At 33.8% G+C, this 18,413-nt stretch overlaps 1 protein-coding gene across 1 annotated transcript; it reads left to right on the top strand.

Annotated features, from left to right (window-relative positions):
- The first annotated feature begins 4,047 nt into the window (after nt 1–4,047).
- On the top strand, nt 4,048–17,047 carry LOC123668886 (aldo-keto reductase AKR2E4-like). The gene is made up of 8 exons (XM_045602578.1): nt 4,048–4,236; nt 10,413–10,499; nt 11,585–11,758; nt 11,947–12,060; nt 13,174–13,335; nt 13,471–13,677; nt 13,978–14,158; nt 16,899–17,047. Exons 1-8 carry the CDS (start codon nt 4,048–4,050, stop codon nt 17,045–17,047), a joined length of 1,263 nt encoding a protein of 420 aa, XP_045458534.1.
- The last annotated feature ends 1,366 nt before the right edge of the window (nt 17,048–18,413 follow it).

An 18,413-nucleotide genomic window follows, 5' to 3' on the forward strand; every position in this document is an offset into this window, starting at 1 on the left:
GGAAAAGGGAAAATTGAAAACAATCGAGGAAGAAGTGACCTTAGATATAGAGGTGCTTGATAACAATATAACAGATCCTCTTGAAACTTTGTCACACCACATCTCAATGATTTATCATACTCGCTGCGCTAAAAAGTACACTAAAAGAGTACAAAATTGTCCCGAAAATCCCAAATCAAAAAAGAAGATAATCAGCAAGACCAAATTTTTCTGCAGTCGACTTCTTTTAAAAAGGATTAGTTCCCTTGAAAAAGACACCAAATTTTAAATCTTCTTTAACCACATCAACGCCGCGTCCATCTAGTGCTCTGTCATCATCTTCTACTGAAAGTATGTTATTTTTTTATTAATCAATAATGAGCATTTGACCGAAAATAATGATACAAGTGTGAATATTACGGAACGAGCGTCTTCCTTGTGCTCAACACCAACTTCACCAACTTCACCATCTTCAAAGATAACTGTCGAGAAACCGATACGTAAAAAAATCTCACTTTTATTGTTATTTAGAAGGCATGTATAGAAAACAAATAAAGAAATGTCATATTTGAGACCAAACAGTAGAGCTAAGAAGAGCAAAAGAAAAATACAGGAAGCAAGCATTAAGACTGAAATATAAAACACGCCACATCCAAAACCAAAACAAAGTCATGATAAAGAAATAGAACCAAAGTATTTACATAATAATAATATAGGGACTACTGTAGAGAAAACCAAACAAGACGTCCAAATTTTTGTAGAGCAAGATGAGATCAGTCGCATTTGTCCTGGCAAGAGAGAATATATTTCAAGAAAAACGTGGCGTGAACTCATGTGTCTTGTCTTGTCTTGCCCATAGTCACCACGCTGGGCAGGCGGGTTGGAGACCGCAGGGCTGGCTTTGTTGCACCTAAGACGCTGCTGCCCGTCTTCGGCCTGTATATTTCAAAACCAGTAGTTGGATGATTATCCCGCCATCGGTCGGCACTTTCAAGTTCCAGGGTGGTAGTGGAACTGTGTAATCCCTTAGTCGCCTCTTACGATACTCACGGGAAGAGAGGGAGTGGCTATATTCTTACTGCCGTAACCACACAGCATATTTTCTAATTACCGTTACATTAAATATAAAAAATTTCTAATTACCATACCCATAAATTTTTTAAGTCTCATTATCTAGAAAACCACAATTAACTGTTACATGCCAAAATAATTATTGAATTCGTATTTTTGATTTGTTTCATATTTTAATGTGTTTAAGTCAAATCAGTGAAAAATAAAAAACGTCACGGTAATTAGGCAAAGAACGCCGAATTGTGAATGACCGTTATAGATACTCCAATATACATTGGAACTTTACTAACATACTGAAAGTGCTATTGGTTTTATATACATTTCTCAAAACATTAACAAACAGATATTTTTACGATTTTTATTCATATAAAGAAACTTGTCGAAGACGGGGCACCAAAATATATATACATATTATTACTATACAGGAAAAATCTTTTATTTTACGTAAACCTCCACGCTGCTTTACTGGGGATAGGATTTGAAAGCAGTTATTTCTAAATCATTTTCTATCCTTATATGAGTTAAATCTTACGCAAATTTAGCATTAGAGGAGTTTGAATCCTTAAATGTCTGGTGACTTTTGCTACGTGCTAAGCTATCCTAGACCCAAAAATTGGTTTATTTTGCTCAACACGTTTCCAGATTAATTCAATGGGATAGCTTATATGTATCTGAAAAGCGTGACACGCTTTATACAGTATTTTAGTACCTATATTATAACGTTTTAGCGCCAGCGATGTGTAAATAACAATTAAGTAATTTCGGCATTTCATTGATAAATATTAATAATGTACTGTTATAAAAATAACGTTTCAATAATCATTATTGATCATATTCACTTGATTATTTCTGCCTAAAATTGAAAAAAAAATTGCGTTTCTTATTGTCAGAACAATACTCGTATAAAAAATTATAATAAATCTAGTGAAAATTATAGTAAATTTAAAAAAATCGACACATACACGATAATATAAGTTACATGTCAAATAACTGGCTTTGTATGTGTAATAGTGTGAAGTTGTCTGGAAGAAATGGATAAATAGCCAAAAGTCCGCCTATTTAGTGCACAGCCAGTAACTGTCTTAAAATATGTTTAATAATTATGCAAAATATAGTTGTGGTGTACAATAACATATAAATATATAAATAACTGTATTGGTATGGTAAGATATTCGACATAATTATACAATAATTTAATGAACCCACATACAATACACCCACAAATATATCTATACACAACCTACTCACAGACACACACACACCTACATACACATATTTAAGGTAAAATAAAATAAATAAATATCTTATAATGTTCACACAGTCGTCTGTTTCTAAGATAAGTAACTTAAAACATGTGTTATAGATTACAGTCGGCTGATATAGCTAAATATTTTTTTATAAATATACATGGAAATAATACATATATAAATACAAATATTACACCCAGGCTGAGGTGGGAATCGAACCCACAACCCGCGGAGCAGAAGGCAGGGCTACTATAAACTGCGCTATGGAGTTAGTCAATTACAATTTGTTTAATTAAATAAGTCTGATATTAAAATATTCCTTTTATAATAATTAATTTACATTACAAATCAAAAAGATAGTGTTTGTTCTACTTTTACTGCTAAACTATTCAACCAATTTCCACAAAAGACAATGGCAGCGTTTGTTAGAGACTTATATACATAATTTATAATTATATAATTATGATTTCATATAAATTTTAAATGTATGGTAATTAGTTTTGACCTTGAATATAATTGTTAAATATTAATTTGATTAATTATAGAATGTATTGTGTTAATTACACAATATGTAAGATTTTGCAATTAAGGAACATTTTTTAAGTATGTGCAATGGGACTACAGAAATGTCAGTCCCTTTTTGAGGAATATATACAAAACTGTTATTTTGTGTTTGTCTAAGAAGTGCAAAAAATATACGTAGGTATAATATATATAATATAATATATAAGGATTTTTAATACGAATGATACTAAAGTTCGATAACACGAAAGAAATTAAGGTAATTTAGTTATTAGGTCTTGATTTTAGTGACAAGCGTATTATCTACATTTAGCACACTCAAAAGTCGTGATGTATAAAAATAAAAAATGTGATTTTACATAATGCTAGTACGTTATAAATTTTACACATCTACAATCAAGATAATATCGTCATTGCACAATTTATAAGTAAATGATTTAAAGCTTGTTGCGATACTGAAGTAGGTACTTATATCTACTTATTTTTAAAAAATAAATCAGTCTGATCAAGATAATTTAATGTGCTTTTTACCTATACAGATAAATCTTGCTTTATACGTTAATTTAAAAATAAGTATACTTTTGTTGTAAGTGTACTTTGTCAGTCATAAAAATTCTTTTCTAGTTTTACACTACTTCAAAACATCGAGTCAGAACGGATAATTTACCTTATAGGTACAACTCGATTTTGAACGCCACAAAAACCAAGTGCGTTGTGTTTTCGTTGCCTAATGTTAAGCATTCAAATTATAATTTTGAAATAAATAATGAGAGGCTTATTGTCAGTGATACTACAGTTTTCTTAGGGATAAATTTGGTCTCAAAATTTAATAGTAATAATCGCAAAAAATAAATAGTAATAATCGCAGTGTAAAGAGTTTCCGACTGCGCAAAGTAAACGTCTCCTTTCTGGATTATGGTATGAGCATGTATAATAAAAATCCACAAACAATTTTGGAATTGCCTCAACATAAATTTAAAGTTTTTATTTAAAAAAAAATATAGATGACGCATATTATTCGGTGCAGGATTACATAATTGATAAAGATGTGTGGACGATAGTGACGCTGTATTTCATGCAAGATATTTTGATATGCCTATCTGTGTTGAAATAAATAAAAACACCTAATATTTTTGAAGCGTGTATTTGAAAGCAATAGTGTAATTATAAAAGGTTCGCTAAGATCGTTACAAATATCAACGTAATTATACAATGCAAAAATTGCAAGATGAAAAGCGCGGGTATAGCGTCCAGAGGCTTAGTGCTGACTGGTGTCATGGTGTGTCAACGACCGATCACTGGGCTCCGACGGCTGCAGGGCGAGCGCGGGGGATGTGTGGAAGAGGTGCAGAGGCGGGAACCGGTCACCGAGCCAGCGGGGCTATGCAGAGCGGCGAGTGTCCGCGCGTTCGAAGCCGTATGCATAAACTACATGGGGAGAAAAATATTACAAACATACTATTATAGTGGGTCATCTCACAATATAACTAATTCTGTACTAAAACACAGTTTATATATTATTTTCAAAAGAGTAACTGCGGATTTTCTTGCCGATTCTTCTCTGCAGAATCTACATTCAGAATTTACAAAAATAATAATCACTTTAAAATTTTAATTAAAATTAAAATTTTAACTCCCAATGCGAAACATCGCCTAACGCTGTTCAGTACCTTGAGCTTTTCAGCAGTCACTTTGGCATTTTTTTCCAAATGACCAGCATCATCTCTGATACAACAAATAGTAAAAATCCAGCATTAATGGGGTTTCCAAACATAATATTACTTCAATAAAAAGTATTGTTTGCCATCGTTAAATAAAACTTGTTACCGGAGATACCGTACTTCGGAAAAATCGTAGGATGGTTCTAAACCTAAAGAGATTTATGCCAGACCCGATCAAAATTCTTTCAGATATTAATGCCGAGTGACATAGCATCTCCGTTATCTATAATAGCTATTGTTCAACAGTGTCAATTAAATTAAACCCTACGGTATTTGATTTCAATTTTCAATTCATTATTATCAAAATTAATTCAAGGGCTTACGCTGTCAGTACTATGGCCAGTAAATCATTTTACCACTAGAATTCTTGCCATTAAAGGAATTAAGACTGCGACTAACTCTTTACTCAAAAGTTACTTTATATATCGATTGTCCGCATCAGAGGTCAACATCTATTTTTCATACAGCTAAGTTACGTATTTTTGTGATGGTTTTGTCATTAAGTCGTTACAGCAATCTTCCCCTCTTCTTCGGACTAAAATCAACAAGTTCCCCTAACTCTACAACCCAAATCGTCCACCTTATCAAAGAGCTTCATCAAATTTTACAATCTTTCAAATCCTCTCCAAACCTTTCTTCTCTACATAACTTATCAATCTTTTGTTCTCTACATCCTGCAATCCGCCACTGAAAGTGTTTCAAATATCACATATCTGTATCTTGATATTAAGTTTAAATTTCAAGAATTTCTCTATCAAAATTGATCAAAATTATTCAGCTGTGTTAGTGCTGCTTACTGAATACCTAAATTTAAAATAATTTTTCGATTTAAATGTTCTCTAAAACATCAGTGTTTACTAAAGTAGCTATCACTGCACTGGACGACATTAGGAAACCGTCCGACAGTTCCGTTTATTGACTCACTAAGCTGTCACATAGCTATTAAAGAAAACCCTTTTCGTAGCTAATTAAAAATTTCTTTTGTTATAAGGATTAGAGAGACCGTGCTCTCGTGTAGTCAAAAATGTCTGATTTTCTGCTTGTCTGGATGTCAGATCACTTTGATATTGCTGAACGAGACAGCGGATTCTTGTACCAAAGTTGCAATCCAGTTTGCTTGACCACAACAAAAGTTCCTTAACAGGAAATCTTTGGCTTAGGCCTTGATTTTGAAATACCTATGTGACCGTAAACAATGTATCTGAATTGATGATTAACTTTAGCGACTTTGAGTAAAACTAAATTTTTTGAACTTGAGCGAGAACACAAATCTGTGACGACAGTTGTTATTAATTAAACGGTTTTTAAACGGTTTTATTTAGCTCACCCCGTTTGTTTTATTTTTTATTATTCTTGGGTCAAATTTAGTAATTCAAATTTCACCCTCTTCCTGTCAACCGATTAATCTGAAATTTTGTATACACTTTGGATTTTGGTGACAATACAATTAAGTTTATTCATTATCATTATAAATTCAAGGTGGCCGCCGCTACAAAATGGCGGATAATTTATGTTTTATTAATCCCATCAATATGGGTATCAAATGAAAGGGCTCAACAAGCAGAATACAATATACTATAAAAAATTGAAATCCAAGATGGCGGCCGCTACAAAATGGCGGATAACGTAGGTTTTATCAATCCCATCAATATGGGTATCAAATGAAAGGGCTCAACAAGCAGAATACAATATACTATAAAAAATTGAAATACAAGATGGCGGCCGCTACAAAATGGCGGATAACGTAGGTTTTATCGATCCCATCAATATGGGTATCAAATGAAAGTGCTCAACCAGATAATCAATGTACTATATAAAATTAAAATCCAAGATGGCGGCCTCTACAAAATGGCGGATAACTTAGGTTTTATCAATCCCATCAACATGGGTATCAAATGAAAGGTCTCAACAAGTAGAATACAATTTACTATGCAAAATTGAAATCTAAGCTGGCCGCCGCTACCAAATGTCTGATAACAATTTTTTATCAATCCCACCAATATGGGTATCAAATAAAAGGGCTTGACAAGAAGAATACAGTGCACTATACAACCTCAATATTTAAGATGGGCCTTGCAATAATGAAGCACTAAATGAATTAAACAGAATGCGAAATAAAAACTAAAAACTAGAAAATAAAAATAGGTAAAAAAACTTTTTAAGTTAAACGGTTTTATGTTAAACATACATTGCAATGTTTAAGATAAATGTACTAAAAACCAAAAAATAATAAAATAGATACAGTCGTGGGAATTATAAACATATGCATAGACTAGACTAAAATAAAACCGTGGGGCACGTCAATTGTCTACAAATTATCGACTTAATGTGCGATAGAAGAATCGTTTAATTCGTCGTTAAAATAGGCAGTTGGCCCGCAGACGGTGAGGAAATTATTTAATATTTTCTTGCTCATGGAAATTCCAATAGTTATACACTCCATGTAAATAAAAGAGATGTTTCAACTAGTTTATCGTTGGACATTCACACTGCTGGCTGGCGAGGAATCGTTTCACTGCTCGTAGTTTGTCTTTAATTGACAAAACATATTATAAAAGTACTACTCGCTCACCACTATGAAACCCTAAAACTCGCTTATAATCGAGCTTGCTAGCTTGTTTCCACATTCTAGCCCTACTTATCACACGTCCATCGTTGTCGGTTGAACAACTGCCTAATTATAGTGTAACATTACAAAACAAACATTTTAATCAACGATTGTAGACAATTGACGTGCCCCACGGTTTTATTTTAGTCTAGTCTATGCATATGTTTATAATTCCCACGACTGTATCTATTTTATTATTTTTTGGTTTTTAGTACATTTATCTTAAACATTGCAATGTATGTTTAACATAAAACCGTTTAACTTAAAAAGTTTTTTTACCTATTTTTATTTTTTATACATTCCAGATTTCAAACCCATAACTTGTATTCACTTCGTGACTTTCTTTCAGTAAGTAAAATTTATATTGTTTAAGTGATTCTGAAGCTTCACAAAAATCTTTCACTAAACAGTACTCCTTAAACTAACAGCAGATTTTTAGCAAACTATCTTTTAGAAAACTGTCTATACTAAGAGACAGTTTTAAGCACAATAAGCACATATTAACAAAATAAACAGGATTCATGACTTTTATGCCACTAAATCATGTACGTTTTACTAGAACTGAGAATGAACTTGAAAACATTATCTGTTACCTAGAATTGAAACGTATTTAGCTAAAATTATTTCATAAATACAGAAACGTTTACACAAACTCTCCACACTCATACTCAAACGTACTCACACTCATACTAAAACGTACTCACACTCACATACACATGTACACACCTCTGCGCGGCGGCTAAAACATCGATCTCAACACCTTAGTCGTAGGGCTATGTCATTTGCACTCCAAAAACACACAAATAGTCTTTCACACAAACTCATGACTATTCCTTTGTATTTTCAGATTATTATCTACTTAATTAATTCCTAAATTGTCTACCGTATAGGTACTCCAAGAGAGAGTGGGGCCTTCTAACACAGGTATCTAAATACATTTCTCTAAGACCACAACTACTTAGATGTTTGTAGTATAGCTTAAGATACAAAATAAACAAAATATTAATTATTTTTTACTCTTTATAACATCATAGACAACTACTCAAAATAATTGTTTCTTGTTTTAGCCTCTCGCAGTCCACTGCTCGACATAGGCCCTCCAGAGTTCGCACCAAACTTACCGGTTCTCTGCAATACTCATTCAGCGATCTTATTTAGATCGTCTGTCTCGCTGGCCTGAGAACATCCCACAGTGCGTTTGCCAACACGTGGTCGACACTTCTGGACACGCTTGCTCCAACGGCTATCGGTTCTGTCACAGATGACCGGTCCACTTCAATTTGCTTACTCTATAGGATATATCGGTTACTTTCCTTCTCACATATATACACAGTCCGGAGATGGGCAACAGTGTCTTCAGTGCGACAAACCAGCCCTACGATCACATATGGCACACGATTTACATATTTATTAAAAGTAAAAGAAAGATAAAGTACCTATATTTGACACCGTTAAGCTTTATCACAACATTTCTTATCTATTATTAAAATACGTCGCTTTAATTCCCAAACTCATGTTGTCACATAATGATTTGGCATGTATATTTTACGACCGGCCGCCTGCCTGACATCAACCCTCCTTGGGAATTCGAGCTAAGAAGAAGGATAGGTGAGAAGGATTTATGGGAGAGAAGGGTCTGGGGTTACGGATACCAGTGCCACGGATCACGGGAAGGGGTGTGTGACACTAGCAGCTAGAGCAGTCCGGGGTCGCTTACCCGTAGCGGTTCCAACCAGTTATCGGACAGATATCTAGTGGCCCCACCCTCTGGACTAAGCGACTACTAGAGCGACGAATGAGAGAAGAATGTGAGGTCACACAGAACCAATTTGGATTTATGCCGGGCCGGGGAACTACGGACGCCATATTTGCACTCCGCCAACTCTGCGAAAAATATCGACTCGCACAAAAAGACTTGCATATGGTGTTCGTGGATCTGGAAAAGGCATACGATAGGGTCCCCCGTAAGGTTCTGTGGTGGGCTATGAAAAGGAAAGGAGTGCCAGAGAAGTATGTACGACTTGTTCAGGCGATGTATGATAGAGCTAGCACCCACGTCCGGTCCGAAGCCGGGGTAACTGACAAGTTCAGTGTGGCTGTAGGTTTGCACCAGGGGTCGGCTTTAAGCCCGTATCTATTCCTCCTGGTAATGGATGTTCTAACATCAGACATACAGGAGGAAGCACCCTGGTGTATGCTGTTTGCTGACGACGTTGTTCTTGTCGGAGATAATGTCCTTGAGGTACAGAGCAGACTGGGAAAATGGCAGGAAAGACTGGAGGGCGCGGGATTGAGGATAAGTAGATCTAAAACCGAGCACTTGTTCTGCGATTTCAGCGGTTCGTCCAGTTTTTCCCATATTGCCTTGGATGGTGTATCCCTACCAGTCTGCTCCGACTTCCGCTACCTTGGGTCATTAATACAAAATGACGGCAACATAGACCGTGACGTGAAAAATAGAATAAATGCGGGATGGATGAAATGGCGAGAGGTCTCTGGAACAGCTTGTGATCCACGAATGCCCCTTAAACTTAAGGGGAAAATCTATAAAACGATCATAAGACCTGTCGTAATGTATGGATCAGAATGTTGGGCAACAAAAGTGACGGATGAAAGAAGAGTGCACGCAGCCGAGATGAGAATGCTAAGATGGATGTGTGGAGTAACGAGGAAAGATCGGATTAGAAATGAGTATATAAGGGGAAGTTTGAAAGTAGCACCTGTGACAGAGAAAATAAGGAGCAATAGGTTAGCGTGGTATGGGCATGTAATGAGGAGGGATGACCGCTATGTCGGTAAAAGAATGTTAGGGATGAATGTCGAAGGACGAAGAGCGATCGGCAGACCGAAAAAGCGATGGATGGATTGTGTGAGTGAGGATATGAGAAAGAAAGGAGTAAGCACTGAAGTGACGAATAATAGAGAGGAATGGAAGAGAAAAACATGTTGTGCCGACCCTACATAAGTGGGATAAGGGCAGGAAGATGATGATGATGATGATGATATTAAAATACGTCGCTATAAAATCAGAAGTTTGCATGAAAATTGTGAATAAGACGGACACTATGTTCTTCGTTCTGTTGCAAGTATTAGTGCTTGTGGCGGTAAGTTTGTAACTCTGCACAATTTTTATGTACATTATTGTCTTTCTAAACAGATTGTGATTACAATAATTCGGAATAATTAATTATTATAATTATTTGCATTTAATTTATTGTATTGAATAGTGACTTATACCAATAAAATTCTAATTTTGAACTACAGGTGTCAACTGCCAGAGGACCGGGAGATACGATAACATTAAACGATGGGAACCAAATGCCCATTCTGTCATTGGGTACGGTTGGAATAGTAAGTATAGTTTATCATTTTTATAGAAATATGTCTGAAATTAAATTTCTTTAACATAATTGTGTATGAATTCAAGTATATCAATTCTATATTATCATCATCATATCTGCCTTCACAGTCCACTGCTGGACAGTCTCCCGGTTTGTCGCAATCCTCATTAATATAGATACATATTAATTTAAAGTGTGCCATCCCGCATTCTGTATTCGATTACATAAAAATCGAAAAGCTTAAGATCAGTAACAACTTTAACATTATTGCTAAGATTGCTACATTTAATAATTAAAATTGGTAGCTGTAATGATGATCCATCTTAATTGCTCTCACAATTAACGCTCGCGTGAATTTTTTTTTTGTATATAGGTATACCTTCAGTACTTTAATAAGTGTACGTAAGTTGCAATGTAACAATTATTGTCAACAAACTCTTCAGCAGCATACAGTTACGTTCAATTCTTTTGACTTATTTTTACGTTACAAAGAAAAAGTTTGGTAGATTACATCACAACACTTACTCTTGCTGCTCTTAAATGATAATTATTGTGGTTTTTTAATTCGACAACATTATTATTATTAATATTATACTGTAAGTGAAGCTTTATAATATTTAGAGAACTTTTGAACTTTCTCCTACTTTTTTCTTCGAAACATTTTTTAATTACATAAATAAATAGTTTTTGCTTATCTATAAATCAATGTGTTAGTTAATAGCTATTTGCTTTATAGTTAAATTTTACTCTTTAATATTGTTTTAAGCAACCCTTCTGGTGTTCGCATCACTATGCGTTTGGTTTGTTGGTGCCTAAACACTGGCAAATACAAATATTTGTTTCCGGCTTGGTTGTCTGTCCTGGTGCTCGCCATAGTTCCTCCGAGAGCACGTTAAGCTGTCGGTCCCGGTTGTTATCATATACACATGATAACGATTGTTAATCATAGTAGAGAATATATCCACCAACCCGCATCGTCGTGATTAAGCTCTGATCCTTTTCCAACACAGACATTGTAACCTAGCAGTAGGATGCTTAGTCTTAATCATGTAATGAATGATGAAAAATATTTTTAAATAAATAATTTTCTTTAAGGTTAGTATAGCTGATGCTGTACTGACACCAGCCGTGACATATGCTATTGAATCCGGGTACAGGCAACTTGACACCGCCGCTATATACAGAAATGAGGTGCAAGTAGGAAATGGCATAGCTGAAGCTATAAACCGTGGTGTAGTATCAAGAGAAGACCTGTGGATCACCACAAAGGTATTTCTGAAATTTTGTTTTAATTACCGTTTTTTTTTTGTACTTATTGTGACTATACATAATATCAATGTCTAATTTCTAATGATCAAATAACTAAACCGTAAATATTTTGGGGCTATTATTTTCAGGCTAAGAAAGAAAATATTATTATCTTGTTAATTTACATATGTTTTCTTTTTTTAATATAGTTGCACCCTAACGTTACCTCAAGAGAAGGAGTAGTCCCGGCAATTAGAGAATCTTTAGAAAGGCTGCAGGTCGACTACATAGATTTATACTTAATACACGTGCCATTTAATTTGGTAAGTACAATTTGTTTCTATAAGATAATTTGTGTTGGCTGGCAATCAAAAAAAAACCGACTTCAATTACATCGACAAATAATACAACGTATGTAGACGAAAAAATAGTCAAGTAAATACACATTATCAAAGATTACTCCAAAAGTTGTAATCAGATCTCAATGTAATTTAAACGTGACCACATAAAAATATCGGCTTTCGATTAAATTAAAAATCATCAAAATCAGTACACCCCGTAAAAAGTAATGCGGATTTTAGAGAGTATCCCTCAATTTCTTAGGGATTCAATCATCAGATCCTGGTTTCCTATCATGGCGCCACACTTAGAATATCTACTTTCCAACAAAAAATAATTATCAAAATCGGTTTCTAAACGACGAAACTATCCCCGAACATACAAATATATATATATATATATGGTTGAATTAAGTAACCTCTTCCTTATTTGAAATTGGCTAAAAAAATCATGATGTTATTTTGACATTGCAATGCCGATCAATGCAGGTCCGATTCCCACTTGTAGTGTGGTATTTGTATTTCTATAATTATTTATTGTTCTCCATAAACCCTATTAAACCCTACTAATAAGCACGGCCCAGAAAATGACTTTTCTTCTTTAGATGACGTACTTAGAAGGTGCACACATTAATTATCTAATTTTAGTTATTTCAAAACTCTTCACTTACCACCCATGTCAACGTTATTATTAAAAGTTAGGAAAAGTTTTTATTTGAACTAGTGGTCGCCCAAAGGTCGAAATTCGACTATAATTAAAAATTTAAATTAAAGAAAACCAAAAGTAATGAAAAAATAAAGAACCTTTTTAAAAATTTTCATTCTGACTACAGACTTTGACAATCAACAAAAAAGTATAATATGCGTGTGTATGTCAAATACATCGCAGTCTGTTTGTTTTTTTTTTTTCATTAATTTAATATATTTTATGCATAACTTTAAAGAAATATTAGCATTCTGCACTCCTTCTCTATATAAACTATAAGTGCGAAACGAAATCTCATACTTCTCCATCCGCGCAATTTTCGTAAAAAGGAGTACAAAGTTTTTGCTTCACGTATTATTGTATAGATAATTATAACTATAACACTTTTTCAGTTCGACGCTCCAGATCACGATATTGTTAATATCTGGAAAGGTATGGAAGATGCTAAAGCTTTAAATTTGACGCGATCCATAGGAGTCTCTAACTTCGACATCAATCAGATAAATAGAATTTTAAATGAAACTGATACAGTACCAGCTGTAAACGAAATCGAGGTAAAACTTTTTTTTTTTGTATTTTGTTATTAGTGATCTTTTGCGGCGAATTATCTTTATAAATTTAGATTATATCTGATATAAGAACTTCTTTTTGTTCGGTTCACTTAATTTACTTACGTTATTTGTTTTTAGGTCAATCCAACTTTTTCAAATGTAGATATTGTAAGCTACTGTCAAAAGAGAAGCATTACTATATTAGCTTACGCACCGTTTGGATTCATGGTGCAAAGACCTTTTGTATTGTACGATCCACCACTATCGACATTCGAAGAACCAATCTTGAGGCAATTAGCTCGAAAATACGGTAAAATACCCAGCCAAATCTTTCTTCGTTCCTTGGTAAGTATAATAAATAGCGAATCATGGTTACTTTCACTAACGAAAAGTTGATGTTCAAATACCAAAATTTGCCTGAATTGATTTTAAAAAATTAGTTGATATTTTATAAAAAAATGTTAACGTTTCCTCTAATATTATTTTCTCTCGGCTTAGACATCCAATATTTTTTACTATAATTCACGGTTGAGATCTGGCTTACGAAATCTTATTGATTCTATCTAGTTGACATATTACACAGAATATGCCAGCAAGTTACACACAAGTGAAGGACAAATGAAGCTAAGCTTTTGTTTCTTTCAGGTGGACCGTGGTATTGTTCCAATCCCAAGATCAACAAACTTTAGGCACATCGTATCAAATATGAATATATTTGATTTCCAACTGACTTCTGAAGAAGTTGATGCGATTATACAACTCAATGTTGACGATAAAGTTTACAGTTTCGACCCCGAACCATTAGAAGCTATGATGAGTTATTATGGTATATATTAAGTGTATAACTCTTTACAGTTTCATTTGTTTATATATTATGTCGAAAACCTAAAAAATATTTATTGAATCAACCTATAATTTATATTTTTTTTTCACCTAATTAAACTTAACCTTTACCTATTAACTAACCTAAAATGTTACTTTTGTGTTGGTGTGCAAAAAGTGTAAATAAATAAATAAAATAAATATTTTGTTAACAGAGTTTTTCAGTTGACGTAAATTTACTATTTATGACATTTTAAAAAATTAACACGTTTTTATTATTACTAAATCAACCGTGGTCCACTCGCACAACTGAAAGCCATTAAACCAATCAATCAATCAATTATTACGAAATACACATCTACTTTTTCATTCCCCAATAGTTATTCGAAAACTATTTACAAATAGTTATAACATATTTTTATTGTACACCAGAAAAAAAAATCAAAAACAAAAAAAGTACAAAACGCGGTCGTATCGCATAAAGCAATATCTTTCAGGTAGACTTTGGATAGAAACTGTAAAATAATAATTTACCTACGTTAACTGAAACAAAAATGGATTAATATCCAATATACAACATTACTAAATCTTATACTAAAATATATATGTATATTACACATCGTGCCACAACTGTTTATATTAAACAAATATTCTATATCTGCAATATAATATATTTATATTTAATTTAGTATAAACATTAGACAATTAAAATAATTAGGTTATTATAATTTATAAACTTTTAGAACTTAAATTTTGATACAAATTACGGACTGAGTAATATAAATACATTCGCATTTCTGGCAAAATAAAATTACACTCAGCACCGTTGTACGCTACAGGTTATGTGACAATTACAAACAATACGTACATTGCAGTAGAAGAAACAGTGGACAGTAGAAAGTGCACGTACATTATTGTAAGAATCTTCACAGGTTCACGCACAATCATCGTGACCAAGACTCGAGGCTGGCAAATGAAAAAATTCATACGATCATAATTACAATGATTTTAATTTAATACGATAATAATTATAATTTTGCTTTATTTATGCGTTATCGCAATCGATATAGATGAATAATTGAAATTGTGCGAATCCATCTTGAGATCAATTTGGTTTTGGATGGCTGGAGCGTTGGCACAGTTTGCAACTCCACTTTCTGCTATAAAGGTTTGAAACTCAATGTCTGGGTGATAAATATATTCTGGGTGATAAATATATTTATAATATATATTAAATAAAAGAGTATATAAACATTTTTTAATATCATATCATAAATCGACCGTTCCAGCGGGGATCGAACCTGCATCTCCGACTGACCGTGTCGATACTCTAGCCAATTAAGCTATGGAACGATGTACTCACTAGATCGAAATTTTTGATATGTTGATTTTATATTCAGTCTAAGCGACCTAACTAACTAAACTTTAAATACTAAAATAAGTAGGTTGCGTAAAGGATTACCTGTAGTAAAATCGACTAGAACTATCTAATGATATTACGTTACAAATACGTAAAGACTATTGTTATTTAATGTGTGTTGTTATTGTGTACTTATTTAAAAGGTATTAGCACTTCCTTCAATACCAGTATAAATGTTTTCGCCATAAAAATAAACAAATTACATGAGTATTATACAGATTTGCCTTTTATTTATTATGTTAACTGAGGTAGGGCACAGCAGGAATTTCCTGATCAAAATATGGAGCAGCCCGACAGGGGTAGTACCTCGACCTTACAGAAGATCGCAGCAAAATAATACTGTTTTCAAGCAGTATTGTGTTCCTGTTGGTGAGTAAGGTGACCAGAGCTCCTGGGGGGATTGGGGATTGAGTCGGCAACACGCTTGCGATGCTTCTGGTGTTGCAGGCGTCTATAAGCTACGGTAATCGCTTACCATCAGGTGAGCCGTACGCTTGTTTGCCGACCTAGTGACATAAAAAAAATGTAAAATTAATGTAGATCACGTTTTTTCTCAAATTACGTATTATGTATTACATATATATGGGGTATTAAATGCCTAATCGACCTTTTTTGAACCCGACCCCTTTCGATCTGCCCAAATTATATTGATATTTTGGTACCTTAACTTTCTTTTATTATTGTTGTGTTTTTTTTTTAATAATATTATTTTTGACTTTCGTTAGGTATGTGAATCACCTTATGGCGAAATAAATGTTTTTATTGCATTTCATTTCAAAAGTTTTTTATTCTTTACTATCCTTTGAAAACCATTTTTGAGAACTTTTCCAAATGTTTATCCTAGCCAAAAAAAGTTTGCTTGTTTACAGTTATCATCTTTAGATAAAAAGCTCCTTCTCAACAATCTTTGTTTTATTTTGTCAAAATTCACCATTTTTTTATATTTTTATTTCTTGAAAAAAGCTTCCGTCAATGTTACAAATACTCCAGAGAGGGCTTTTTTTATTTAATTGAAAAAGAAAATGTCTTACTTACAAAATTAAAAATATTGTTTTTGACAAACATTTAAATACATATTCTTGCCCTAAATATTATATTATTATAAAGAAAAAAACATTTTTCTATTGCACGTAACATTTATTACTATTACGGTGTGTTAGTTTAATATATTAATATAAAACAATTAAAAATGTATAAAGCTTATTCGAAGTAGTCTCCATTGGCTGCAATAAAGTCCTTTAAACGTTGAGGCCATTTATCAATAGAATCACGAACTCTTTCCATGGGTAAAATTCTTCAATGACAATCGTATGGATTGTTTTAGGGTACCCAAATTATCACGGCTTTTGGAGCAAGCCAAACTCTCTAAAACTGACCATAAATCATTCATCCAGCGGATTAAGATCGAGACTAGATGACGGCCAGTCTTTAGCTCTGATGAAGTCCAGAACGTTGGTTTCTAACCAAGAATAGAATGGTGAGTCGAGCTTTCGAGCCGGCACCAAGTCTTACTGAAAGGACCACTCTTGATTTGAACATGGTGTTATTGTGATTTAAAGGCCTTCTCAAGAGTGCTATCTTGATACACTTGTCCCGATGTTTTGATAACTTTTTCACAAAAATATGGCTCAATCACTCTTTCATAGCTAACACCCCACCAAACCATCACTGAAGTTGGAAAATGCCCACGTTGTACTTATGTTGACTAATTGGGAAACTTTCTTAGAGCGTTGAGCATAAATACGGTCACTTTGTTTGTTCAAATATTGCGCAATTGTAAAAAAAAATCTCATCCGTAAATAATTTTTTTCTGTGACCTCCTTTTGCGTACTTCTTAAGTAGTTGTGTTAAATTTACCACCCTATTCTTTTTTTAGATATCAGTTAAGAAATGACTACTGCGTCTCCTATAGGCCGCAAGGTCTAAGTCATCTTTTAAATATGCGACCTAGTTCTAGGTGCTATCTTCATCTCCCGAGATAAAATCTTTTGCTTTCGGATAGGATTTCTTCAAATTTTTTCCCTTCCTGTTTGATCGCCTTTTTTGTACGAATACTACGTAGACGGCCAGATTTTCTGTCACAAACAGAGGAAGTTTCATTGTATCTATCAATAGCCCGCGCAGACGTACTGATTCGGTTCTTTTTATCGTCCCAATCCATTTTAATATCACAAAATATTTTACAACTAGCTGCCCGCGACTTCATCCGCGTGGAATTTAAGAAAAAAGTCCGTCTTCGTCTCGTCGTCCGTTCGCAGAGTTATAAAATAAATAAATTTCTAAAATAAAAGTAGCCTAAATTACTCTTTACTACTTCAGCTATCTGTCAGTGAAAGTCCCATCAAAATCGATTCAGCCGTTTCAGAAATTAGCCGGAACAAACAGACAGACAGACAAACAGACAGACAAAAATTGTAAAAAAATGTTAGTTAGATATATGTACCGTGTATACCTCCATATGCATTTAGTAAAAACTGTTATTTTAATATTACACACAAGCACTTCATTTTTATATATTTGTATAGATTTATTGGCACGAAAATGAGAATACGTAATGAACAATCATATAAAATGACAGATTCTAAATTCAAATGTAATATTTTGTTTATTTTTAATTGTAATAGTAGGAAATGCCATCATCATCATCAATGCAATCATCAGGGTCCTGGAGAAGGGAAACTTCATTTGAAACCTGGAATGGGGTATCCGTCAAGCATTCGTGGCATAGCTCTAAAATGCGAAAGACTCCTGCAGCTGAACTGGCTCCACACGTATCGATTCGTCATTCCTGTGGGCCTAGCCAGTGAGGTCGGAGGGTGGCGCAGAGCTTAGGCAACTC

The sequence above is a fragment of the Melitaea cinxia genome, chromosome Z (genome assembly GCF_905220565.1).
Source record: "Melitaea cinxia chromosome Z, ilMelCinx1.1, whole genome shotgun sequence".
NCBI lineage: Eukaryota > Metazoa > Arthropoda > Insecta > Lepidoptera > Nymphalidae > Melitaea > Melitaea cinxia.

What these genes read in the sequence shown, in the direction of transcription:
- LOC123668886 (XM_045602578.1), top strand. Translation starts at nt 4,048, where the DNA reads ATGAAAAGCGCGGGTATAGCGTCCAGAGGCTTAGTGCTGACTGGTGTC. An exon ending in TACACGTGCCATTTAATTTG is followed by an intron (nt 12,061 to 13,173) that starts GTAAGTACAATT and finishes ACACTTTTTCAG; the next exon opens with TTCGACGCTCCAGATCACGA. An exon ending in AAATCTTTCTTCGTTCCTTG is followed by an intron (nt 13,678 to 13,977) that starts GTAAGTATAATA and finishes TGTTTCTTTCAG; the next exon opens with GTGGACCGTGGTATTGTTCC.